Source organism: Emydura macquarii, unplaced genomic scaffold, assembly GCF_026122565.2.
Source record: "Emydura macquarii macquarii isolate MOO-44397 ecotype Brisbane River unplaced genomic scaffold, CSIRO-AGI_Emac_v2 contig_1348, whole genome shotgun sequence".
NCBI lineage: Eukaryota > Metazoa > Chordata > Testudines > Chelidae > Emydura > Emydura macquarii.
Genome location: NW_027131485.1, coordinates 3,029,228 through 3,041,459, shown reverse-complemented (window position 1 = coordinate 3,041,459; position 12,232 = coordinate 3,029,228). Strand labels below are relative to the sequence as shown.

Sequence of the window (12,232 nt, the reverse complement as noted above, 5' to 3'; positions counted from 1 at the left end):
CAGTGAAACAAGCCTGCTCTATCCCCCCCCACTAGCACTCCAGCCCCTCTAACAGGGGACCGAGCCTGAGTAAAATTCACAATTATACTCCCACTCCTCGCTGACATTTAGCAGGTGGGGCATTTTTTTTAACTGCGTGTGGGAGAGACGCCTACAACGAGCCGGATTTAAGCCTTGCTTTGAAGAGATGTAGGAGCCCCAAGGGCTGCTGTGGCTAGGCCCAGTGCCTTTCACCAGTAGATGGCGCTCACGCTGAAGGGTTCGGCTGTACTTTTTCTAAAAAGTGCAAGGGCCGCTGTCTCTGCTCACACCACGGGAAAGAAGAACAAGATGCCCCACATTAATGTGCTTGCTCTGACGCTAGCCAACACAGGGCCCCAGGGAGTCGGGAGACACTGCCCCCACAAGTAGGGTAGCCTATCCCTGCCTACTGCAAGGTTTCCTGCCCTGTCCTTTGCTGTAGCGGGTGTTGGCTACCTGTGCTTTCTAAATAGGTCACCGCAGCCAGAACAGCTAACCGCGCCTGCATAATCGGCACTGACTGCCTAGTCACTCAGGCAAGGTATTAGAGGGGCTGGGCCTGAGCCTCAGCCAGCTTTAGGTGCCTAACTCCCATTGATTTCAATGGGATTTAGGCCCCTAAATCGCTTTGAAGAGCTGGGCCCTCCTCCCTAGGGCCCAAGTATCTGAGCCCAGCTCTGCCCCAATGCCTGTCATGGCACTAGGGTGACCAGAGCTTATAGGGACAATCCTGGTAGGTGGGGCTTTGTTTTATATAGGTGCCTATTTTACTTACACACACATGCACACGCACACACACACACGCGCGCACACAAACGCACACACACACACACACACACACACATGTCCCAATTTTTCACACTTGCTAGCTGGTCACGCTACATGGCACCGGATGGTGCTTGGCTGGAACATCAGCACCTAAGGCTGAAGCGGGACCAGTGTCTGCAGGAGTTTCACCAGCTCATTGCCACCGGGAATGTGGCTGCGCCTAGCCACTGCTAAGCACACTGTCAAAGACCTCTCATGTAGGGGCTTTGGTGCTGTTATATTTGAGGGCTGGGTGGGGGGGGGGGGGGTGTGTGTGTGTGTGTGTGAATGCAAGCTGTGTTTACTCTGACCCCATGTAACGTATGCCTGGGTACTGTGGTGATGGCCACCTTAGAAATGACTATATTAATAACAACATGCTCTGGGCACTAGGTCTGGTATTTAATAATTAATATAGCAAGAGATTAAAGCCAGTAATAATGGTGGGCAGGGCAGCGTGCCTAGTGTTCTCTAGTGGCTATGGTTGGCGGGGGGGAGGGAGGGGAGCAGTGTTGGTTCTATATCAGGGTTATATAACATGGTTCTATATCAGCTTTTGCCATTGACCTGCTGTGGACGATCCCAGCACCTCTTTGCATTGCTGTTACCCACGCCTGCCCTTCCTCTAGTTCCCTCTTCGGGGCCGCGGCTGCGTCTCACTCGGTGTGTGTCTAGCAGCTAGCGCAGCGGTGCCCTGATCTGCACTGGGGGGGGCCTGGCGAGGTGCTGGCGAGCTACAAATCACAGCGTGAATGCAGCAACGCGTCCCCCTCCCCCCACCCCCCCCCCCCCGGTGCTGCCGCAGTGCCAGAGCAGAGTGGCATCTCAGGCAGTCAGAGAAACGCCTCAAATGAGCAGGGAGCCTAAACGCTTTTGCAGCCGAATGGGCTGACAAACCATGCCTGACCCTGGGCCGAAGGAGCGAGCGGGGAGACATGCCATCAAGTGACAAAGAATAGCCACAGAGGAGCAACCCCTAAACATGATACGCTGCCCCAGTCTGCCAGCCACCCAAAGAGTCACCCGCTCGCTTTGCTCTCCACTTACACAGCTCATCACATCACTAATGCCGCACTGACTCATAGGACAAAGAACACTAAATGGAATGAGGGCTACTGGAGAGGGCGGGATCCTGCCTTATCCTGGGCAGGGCAGAGCGTATTAATCTGAAAGGAGTGAGTCGCTGTCAACACCTGTGGAGCATCTATATGCCATCGGTTCAGCTGCAGCGGGGCCTGTCCGGGATTTAAGCTGCTCTGCCTGCCAGTGAAGGCAGCAGACCAGGCATCTTCTTCATGAGAAACATGTGCTTTTGGCTGCATTTGGTGCATCACAGAAATATGCCTCCTTTCCCCCCCCCCCCAAGGAATGAGGAAATGCGCCTCTGCAGCGAGGGGCTTGCGAAACTCAGGGTGTGTTGGGAAATGGCAAGAGGCTACCGGCAGCTGCTGCTGAAGTCTCACTGCCTGTCACCCAGCTTTGCTGATTTCTGAGTCATGCCTCCCTGGGATTCCCCCGCTCGTCTTGCAGTGCTTGGCGGGGCAGGCTGGAAAAGAGCACGTTTAGCTCTGGCTTCAGGGTGACCTGAGTGTTAGCACACACACCCCCCCCTCTCAGCCTGGTGGCACTGTCATGGGCCCATACTGCATACGTGCTGCAGGTGCATTGGCTGCGCCTGCAGTATTTCTCATTAGTGAGGAGCACTTTGGCATAGCTGCTCAGCTGCCTTTTGCAGCCAGTCAGGCGGCTGTCTGTGTGCCCAGGCCAGCGCTGGCTGAGCGTCGCTTTATGTTGGAGTGGCTCCACTAGCATCAGTGGCCAAAGTGACCTCCTGGCTCTTTAGGACGTGAGTGTGCTCTGCAGCATTGCTGGAGCCGTCCTGGTAACTGTGGGCGTGGAAAGGAGCCAGCCAGGGTCACAGCCAGGACTCCAATCCCCTGATATCCTGCCAGCAGCGACTCGCTAACCCTGGCTGCCTCACACGCTGGGTTGTGCAATGCCAGCCATAAGTGAGAGCAGCAGCAGCAGGCAGTGACAGGTGGCTAAAATTGCTGGCGGGCTCAGCATAAGGCGCCCCGGTGCGTGCAACTGCTGCATTTGTATCGTTTCTTGCACCACGGGATTTCAGAGGCCTTTAAAAGCATGCACCCTCACACTGCCCCCATCCCTCACTGCCTCAGCTCATCTTTAGCCTGTAATAAAAGGGGGTGGGGGATTATTGGTGCACAGAGCAGAAATCAAAGAGTTAACGAGGGCAAAGGGAATGTGCACCAAGGGATGGGGCACTGGGCTGGGATGCACGGGAGCTGGGCTCGTTTCCCCTTGCTGCCATGCTTCTGTGATGGGATCGTGGGCAAATCACTCCCCCCCCCCCCCACTCCTCCTGCCCCCAGCTGTCCTACTTCGTTAGACTTTAACCCCCCCCCCCATCCCCCCCCAGGGCTGCATGTACATACATGCACCTAGCAGAGTGGGACTCTGGGCTTAGCTGGGACTGTAGTGGAAATCAGGGCCAGGCCTGACTGCGCTGGACCCAGATTAGAAGCGCTTCTTCAACCCCAGAATGGCTTCCTGCTGGCACTCAGCAGGGCAGCGCACTGGGTTGGTGACCGCTGCCATTGGCCAGCCCCTTCTGAGAGCTGCGCCTGTGCGTTCGTTTCCCCAGCTGCAGCAGCGTGGCAGTGGCACTAGGTTACCCCAAAATAAGCCCCCCCCCCTTCCCTTCCCTGATGCCTATAAAAGGCACAAGCGCTGCAAACGTTGGTGCAGCTGCACGGCGCTCATTTGTCCAGGGCTTCTTTTTGGAGCCTTTCATCTTTGCCCACTAACCCAGCCCTCCCACGTTTAGTACAAGGCTACAAGGCGGTAGGTGAAACGGGGCCCTGTTGGGTTTGTGGGACAAGGCGTGCTAATGCGCTGCTTCAATGTAGGAATGACTTTCCACATCACTTAAAGCAAAGCACTGACACACTCCTGCTGTATGTGACCCCCCCGTGGCCTCTCACCCCCTAACCAGCTTCCAGAAAGGAAGGCAAACTTTGTACTGAAAAGCAAGTCATGGAGGTTGAGTCAATTGTATTAATCAGCCACCAATGTCCTTACCCCCCTCTCACCCCTAACCAGCTTCCAGAAAGGAAGGCAAACTTTGTACTGAAAAGCAAGTCATGGAGGTTGAGTCAATTGTAAAAACTGCACATTAGCCCTGCCTTCAATAACTGCGGGGGAATGGTACTGAAAAGGGCACCTGGGCTAAGTTAAGGAGGGTGCTAGACACAGCGTTGAACATCTTGGTTTTACTTTGTGAAAGTCAGGCCTTCCTAAACTGCATCTTGCTCTTGGTGTGATTTTTACCACTAGAATACACTTGACTGCAGAAGCCCATGCGGGGACGGAGGGTCCAACAGCAGAGTCATACATTAGCATTTTTACCCACTATTCTTAAGCATGTATGCAGCAAGGCTCATGCACTGAATACGCAAACGTATCCTCAGCCAGACGTGAGCTTGCGTTGGCTTGGCAGAACTCACCCTCGCATGGTTTCCTCTAGCCCTTGCTTTTGCTGAACTAGGTGGTGGGGAAGTCAAATACTGCTTTTCGGAAACAAAAATAGCATCTGACATTTATGGACTGCCTTTTAGCCCATGGCACGTTCAAGTTCTATGCAGAGACAGGCATCAGTTCACTGCGACTGAAATGCAGCCACTTCCAGGCACCAGCAGTTTAGCATGGCTGAGCTGCAGCACACCACAAATCAACCCACGACGTGACAAACCACTGCCACAGCGCGGGCACTCAAAATGGAATTTTACCAGCCTTCCTCTTGTGAAGAATTTACCCTCCAAAGGGCTTACTGGCAGGACTAGCCTTGCAACCCCTGCTCACGGCGACACAGCTTATCCTGGCCAAAGCCTTCTTTTGCCAGTATAGTTTCTACCAGCCCCCAAAGGTTTGCCGTCGAAAGCCTTTTTGCTGAGAGGTGTCTGGTTTTTTTTCCCCCTCCACAGTCCCAACAGACATATGATACCTGCAAAACATTTACATGTAGCCCAGGCTGAAGGGTGGCCTGGGCTGTGGACTGGCCACTTGTGATAAAGGTAAAGCTCATCCAAAAGGCATCGTGGTGCCTCACATCACCACCCCCGGCCGCAATTCAGTAGCTTGTAACAAGCCACCAACGTGACAGCTCAAAATGGCTACGCCTACGTGTGACGATTTGTTCTTTGTTTGTACAGTGCAAAGCACAAGGGGGGGGGGGTCTGGTCCATGACTAGGGCGCCTACACACGTCTACTTCACAGAGAATACTTATGGGCTCAGTCACAGCCGCTGTGAGGAATACAGCTGTCCTCTGGACAACTGGCTAGTTTTGATCAAGGAAGGTGGGGCACAGACACAGCGCTGTGGGCTTGGTTGCCAGCATTACGCCTAGCACTGACTAGAATCAAGCAGTCCATCCGCTTCAAGGATACCCACACCACAGAGGAAGAAAAACGTAATGTGTGACCCCCTCTCTCCGTTGGGCAGGGTCACATAAGTAGTTTTTGAGTCTCCTGCTGTAGCAAGCAAGCAAACAATTCAGGTGTTTACACTAAAGGGTTATGCTTTTAGATTTGAAGGGCCTGGATTCAAATGCTATAGTTCAGGCTAAGTGAGGTCAGTTATGAGCCTACCGCAGGAGACAGAGCATAGCCGGTTTCCTCTGATACTGCGAGCGGCGATGTGGATGCTGTGTGTGAAGACTGATCTATCTAATGGCTATGTTCAGTTCATATTTGAACCACAGATTTTCTTTCATATCACCTGTGCCATAGACTTAACAGGACACCTCTTCCACTGATTTGACATAATTTATTGGTTTGAATGACATTTAGTAGCACAGTTTGATTACCAGTGATATAACAACTATATACAACTGACTAGGTGGATTTCAGCTTACAAACACTAACTTAAGAAATGCATTTGACACTGAGACGTATTGGTCTATTGGACACGTTTCATTATTTCAGATAAAAATTCAAAACATGTTCCGTACAGTACTAATAGCCATTATATCCATCTGGACATTCCAAGACTTCCTTTACTCAGAAGGTTCTGTAACTGCACGACCTTCATTGTTTAAACTGTGTTGAAATGTCACTTTAAGCAGCTTTTGACAAATAAAATAAAGAGAATTATAGGTTTAAAAAAAAGTGCAACAACCAGTTTGTAGCAGAAGCAAATCTGATGTCGGCCAAGGAGCTATGAAGGAATGTATAGGGCACAATGGGTTTTACTGGACCTGTCAGTATAAAAGAACTGGGAACCTCAAATCTCATGCCTCCAACTGGATTTTATCCCTAACACTACACCTATTCAGCTCTTCTCACAAGCAAATGACACTAAATACCATGAACTAAGCTCCCCCCCCTGAGGAGTCCTCTCCAGAAGCCAATGGGGTGACTGATAATGAACACTTACTGCATGTAAATGTGTCATGACGACCTTTTTGGCAGTGCAATATTTGGCCTTCAAAAACCTTTGATTCTTATGACGGCTCATTCATACAGGGCTGTTGGCACAGGCTTAGTATGTCATTAAAAAGACCAGCCCCCACCCAACCCTCCCAATCTGCAAGGAAAGTGTGGTCAGGGTTAAGGACAGAGTCACTCATTGCAGTCAAAAAAATGATTGTGACTGACTTGATTTCACCATCACTACGACTTCAGAAGGAAGCTGGGTGAGTGTGTGTCCTACACTTCCTGGGCCTGATGCTCAGTTATTTTGTTCTTGTGCTTGGTGGCGGGGAATATCACTTCAAGCCACCTTTGTGGTCTGGGGCCAGCCCTCAATGTAAGTTAGAGCAGCCTTGAGGCTGCTCTAATTCAAGCTCTACTTTTCATGGGTCCCTATGGCCCTGGTAAGCAGAGAATAGCGATAGCGTACTGCTCTCATGCCACAGCCCTGCCACACTCCTTATGCTGAGCAAGTTGGGCTGGTATAGAGCCCTTACAATGGGGCTATAGCACCCACAGAGGCCCTGTAATGTTTTCAGGGAGGCCTTTTAAGTTTTCTCTACAGCTCAGTATCAAAGGGCCTTGGTGCAACTGAGAACCAGGCCCCCTGTTTTTAATCCTGACATTGGCCAGATGCTCTCTAGCTTGCGATCAGCAATCTGGACCACAAATGTGGTACAATGACACCCCCGTGGTTGAGCCCAAATGCCACAGGTAGGGGCACAACAGAAGTGAAATTAGACACCAAGAAATGGATGCAAGATAGGTCGAGAGAATCTGTTGCCTTTTTTGGGCAGGGCGACCTGCATTTTTGCTGAGACAAGGCCTGTTTCCCAGGATGCCCCACTTAATAGGACCTAAAATGGACTAGACTGCAGTCGTGGAGAACAACAGGCCCAATGCTGGCATCGCTTACACAGAGAGATTCCCATTGTAGGCAATGGGAACCCCCCCGCCCCTAACCCCCAGTGTGTGACGTCTCCACAGACCCCGACGTGTGAGACCCGCGGTTGTTCTGTGCCGCGAGCCTTCTCAGCTCAAGGTATGGCACTGTGGTGTGGGATCTGTATTCTCCATAGGCCCCCCGGCCTCGCACTAGCTGGCATGGAGACTCTCACTCCCCGACCCCCCATAATTTAGACCCAGGGTTTTTTTTTTTAAGGGTTAGTCACGGTTAAGAACAAAACAAGTTTTTCTGGCTCTAGGGAAGCTGGTGGTTCTGTATCAATGTTGCAGGATGTTGTGTGCCCCGCTCTCTGCCATAGACATGCCTCCCATTGCACTGTTACGGACACGGGCCTTCCCTGAAAAGCTTACCAGCTAAAGCCCCACGTCCGCAAATAACTCCCACGCTAAGCTTTCCCTACTCTGCGGGCGCCATTGGCGTTAACCCGCCTGCTCCCAGTGCATAACATTAGGCACGAGCAAGTCTTTGCAGGTTCTGGGCCTTAGTACAGGTACAAGAAAGGACTGAAGGGAGAAGGATGAACTGGACACTGCTCACCACCACCCCTTGTTCCTTTCATGCCACCCATTCATCCTGCCTGGCTACCCCCTTTGTCTGTCTCTCTGTCTCTGACTTTTCCACATTGCCCCCTACGCCTGGAACTCCCTCCCGTGTTTTGTACTGACCGGAGGCTTTAATCCATGGGGCAGGGCTCACATCCCCTTCCTGTGTGATTTGTTGCTGTGCTGGATGCTGTACAAAGGCAGAGAGAGACAAAATCACTGCCGCAATAAAAGTTTAACACACACACACACGTGAATCATGGACCGGAGATAGAAGAGCACCCCCAAAAGACTGGCAGGTACAACTGGGTGGCCTATCTAGTTTCTGGATCTACCTTTTCAGTCATTTTGTTTCTCTGCTGCCATTCAGAATCCTCTTTCCCCACTAGACTGTCTGGGTGAGTCTACACGGCCAACAACCGAAAAAAAAAAAGGCCTGCAGTGGCAAGTCTTAGGTCAACTGACTGCGGGGCTCACACAACAAGGCTAAAAAGAGCCGTGCAGATGTCCGGTCTTGGACTGGAGCCCAGGCTCTGAAACCGGGCAAGGCGGGTACGTCTCAGATCCCGGGCTCCAGTCTGAGCATTTACACTGTTATTTTTAGCCCTGTAGCAGAAGCGCAAGGCAGCTGACCTGGGTTCTGAGACTGCCTGCTGCAGGTCTTTCTTTGCCATGTAGACGGGCTCTTTGTCTGCTCCTTTCCCCCAGGCTCCATGCTTCCTTCCACTATGATTTAGCAAAGTTCTGAGTGCACTTACAGTGAAATTGACCCTGGTGCAGAGAGCCCACGGAAGGCCTATGCATCGTTTAAGTCCTCAAGGTTGGATATAAGTAGCGCGTAAGCCATATGCTGGCCCTCTGAACTGGGCTGAATAAATAACTGGGATCATTCCTCAAGTCTGAGTTGAGAAGATATAAAAACCCAACATACACCGATGGGCCCGAGGCCATGGAATGTGGTCATCAGGGGGTTTATAGCCCTGGATGGGAAGTGTGTATTTCAAAGCTACTCTATTTGACTGTTGTGTCCCACCCTAGCAGGGAAGGGGCAACGTGCGGATGCACTAGGAGAATATTGCTCAATCCCCCCCCAGCTTTTGTGCAATGTTCTCTCTTGTGAGTGAACTGAGAAGCTCTGAACTATAATTAGACCCATGGTGCTCTGCAAAGAGGACCAGGGTGCGTGTGAACGGCGGAAGGACTGAGAGTGTTTGTATGTGCTTATCTTCTGACTCTGAGTGCTGAATTCTCACACACTCCACGGCGTAGGCCTACAGTGTTCCAACCCACACCGCCACAGGCATTTGTGGTGGGCCTGCCTCCCCTCACCCTGGCCGGGTGGACGCATTGTGTGGGATTTCTCCGAAATGACATTCCTTTGCCAATAACGAAGGCGCACATCCTGGAGGTGCACTTTGGTAAGCAGATAATGAGGCCAACAACACTGATTTCTTTTTAAAATCCCATTTGAAACTAGCCTACATAAAGTTAGCATTACTTACAAGGCGTGATGTTCACTTACATTAAATTAAATTTATTTATACATTCCCCTTTATGACATCTTGAGAATGAGTCATTAGCAACATTTACACAGCACAAGACCATGCAGGCCAAACCATTTCAAATGCCATTTTGTCTGAGCTTCCTAGGAAGCGCACATGCAATATTCCTCAAGTTATGGCAATTGTGTACTTCTGCAGTACACTGTGAAGACATCTGGCTGGAACTGCTATGAATACAGCCCTTTGGTTTGGCTAGTACCTTATTCAGCTCAGCCTCTCCACATCTGAAGAAACACCGAGAAATAGTTAGCATGTTAAGGTCACGGACAGGCACTGGTAACACAGAAGGAATTGTTTGAAGGTGTGATCTGTGAAATTGGCACTGGCATCTGCACCAAGTCACACTTTAAATCATGCCCTAAATATACCCCAACCCTGCATTCCTTACCCACCCATTGGAGTCCAAAAGTGTTTCCATTGTGCAAGGGATGCAGGGTCAAATCTTTTATGGATTTTGTTCAAAGTCTGGGCTAAGTCCATTTCTCCAAGTATACCGCATATCTCTGATGCAAGCATCCTGGATTTCGATGGAAGCCCCTTGCTTGGAGTGATACTCTATGCAACGGAGGCCACTCTATGGCATGAGGAGAATTCTCCCCTAAGCCTTTGGCAAATCATTTCCTCATCACCACACTTTGAACAAAAGCAAAACAATAAGTCACTTAACCACCAAACAGGATAAAAAGGGAAGCATCTAGGAAACTGTCCAAAACATATCGTCTGTATGGAATAACACAGAGGGAATTTACCATTGGGACCCTTAAGTTAAGCACCGGAAGAGCAATATTTAAGTGACTTGCTTTTTAAAGCATTTGCACCATCCACACCGTAGAACATATTATACTGCTTTCTGATGTGTCACAGTTAACTTCAAACTCCCCTTTCTGGTTATAATTTATCATTCCTTTCACTTGAAGACAATGTTGTTGGTTTTTTTTTACTCTGTGTTTTAAGCTTGTGCTCTATATTCTGTTAGGACTTCAGGATCTTCAGGATCTCTTGAGAAATGAGAAAATGCTTTTTAAGAAAGAGAATTGGGACAGTGAGTTCAACAGGGAAAACCCCGATGAATTCAAATACCCTGGCCCCACCAGGAGCAGGTATCCCAAAGACTACTAGAGACTGAGAGTAAGAACTCAGAAAGTTCAGATTTGGAGCAGAACTTCACAAGTTTGCCCCTGTGACAATAACAGGTCCAAACTCTCCAGAATGTTGGGAAAGTTCAGATCCAAAAAACTAGGACCAAATTATAACCATCCCTGATCTAAACTATTGAATCATTACAGAAGATAAAAGGCAGGTAGCCAAAAGCCAGTCATCATTAGTATAACTGGTTTTTAAAGAGGTCTATGTATGAGAGATATAATATGAAGTGCTTTTTCCCCCCCTTCTCATCAAGAGCTAAGTAGCTAATTTCCATATTCCACGGGACATTTTGCATCAGTTATTTCTCACCATTGACCATGTTTGCAGACTGTCAAACACCGTATCTTTGGAATGTGGCATTCATGTCTTCACATCAATCATGAACACCCTGTGAAAATGCTACTTACTGAACACAGTCTAACTCATTTCACAAAGCATTCTGGACCACACTGGACTGGGTTATGTTGTTATTATTACAGGTTAGTACAGACCAAGGGCCATCCCGGTGCACATCATTCAGAGTCTACCATGCTGACAACATGCGCAGCCTTTTGTGGTTATTCTTTACCTAATGTAGTGAGCTACATAAAATGTTGCACATGGAATTGTTGCTATGGTGGAGCACTAGGAAGTGTCGTAAACAAGAACCCCACAGCGCCTATGTAGAGAAGTGCAAAGTTTGTTTTCGTTATGGCTCAGCAGCATCTCTGTGACATTTGCCACTGCCTTCTTGGCTTCCAACAGGATTAAGTGAATGACTTTTTTCTAATTTTCTTTTTCTTTTATTTTTTTTTAAAACATTTAAAATAAAACCATCTTGTGTTGTAAACATAATCTCGTCCCTTGGTTCTGCTCCGCCAGTTCCATCTAAGGTTTATGCTTGAAATGGGCTTCCACTGAAATGAAAAAAAAACAAACAAACCAACCAAAAATGACAATACGATGGATGTTAGAACAAGGGTTATAACACAATCCTCTGGGATCCAATCCAGAGGATTGTTCTTATAACCCTTCAGAAGAGACTGGTTATAAGACGTAGCTTTCAACGAGTGGCAGTAGGGGTTATCTTCACTACACAATGTTGTTGTGTTAGAACACGACCACAAGGGGTCGAGTTCTCTGATACAATGCAGAGACAAGGGCAAGTCATGTTCTCCACTGTGTCAACTGGTTGTAGTTAAACCCTGAACCCAAAAGAGTCTACTGATAACCAGTTGACAAGACATTGAATGCGACACACCCTTGTCTACACCGACCTGTCAGCACTTAGTTTGATCGTTAAAAATCATGTTTATGCATAATTAAGTGGATCCCCATGGAAGGTTACTTATAAACTATTTTTTACCTGCAACTGAATGCCATGCTCATACCGGTGCCAGAGGATAGCACAGAGACAGGGTAGAGCATAACAGAGCTTCCCCTATGGGCCTCTACTCTGGACTGACAGCACCACCTCCAAGAGTCAGAGGGTAGGTTTCCTTTCCATGCCCATTCAACCCTCAGCCTGCTGATACTGTTGATAATGGTGCCAGTTCAGATGGTGGGGATGGGAATTATTATTATTAGAGGAGCCCAACTGTGATCAAGGCCCATTGTGCTTGGCACTGTACATACACATAGGCAGAGAAAGTTCCTGCCCTGAGAAGCTTACAATCCAAAAAGACAAGGAGACAAAGGGTGGGAGAAAGGGACTAGG

The 12,232-nt window shown here is 49.2% G+C and overlaps 1 protein-coding gene across 1 annotated transcript in view; it reads right to left on the bottom strand.

Annotated features, from left to right (window-relative positions):
• Positions 1-5,655: 5,655 nt before the first annotated feature.
• Positions 5,656-12,232, bottom strand: part of ADAP1 (ArfGAP with dual PH domains 1) — a 117,411-nt gene continuing 110,834 nt past the window's right edge. Inside the window, exon 12 of the mRNA XM_067550897.1 lies at positions 5,656-11,432. Within this exon, the coding sequence (XP_067406998.1) occupies positions 11,404-11,432 (29 nt within the window). The 3' untranslated portion in view covers positions 5,656-11,403. The remainder of the gene's footprint in view (positions 11,433-12,232) is intronic.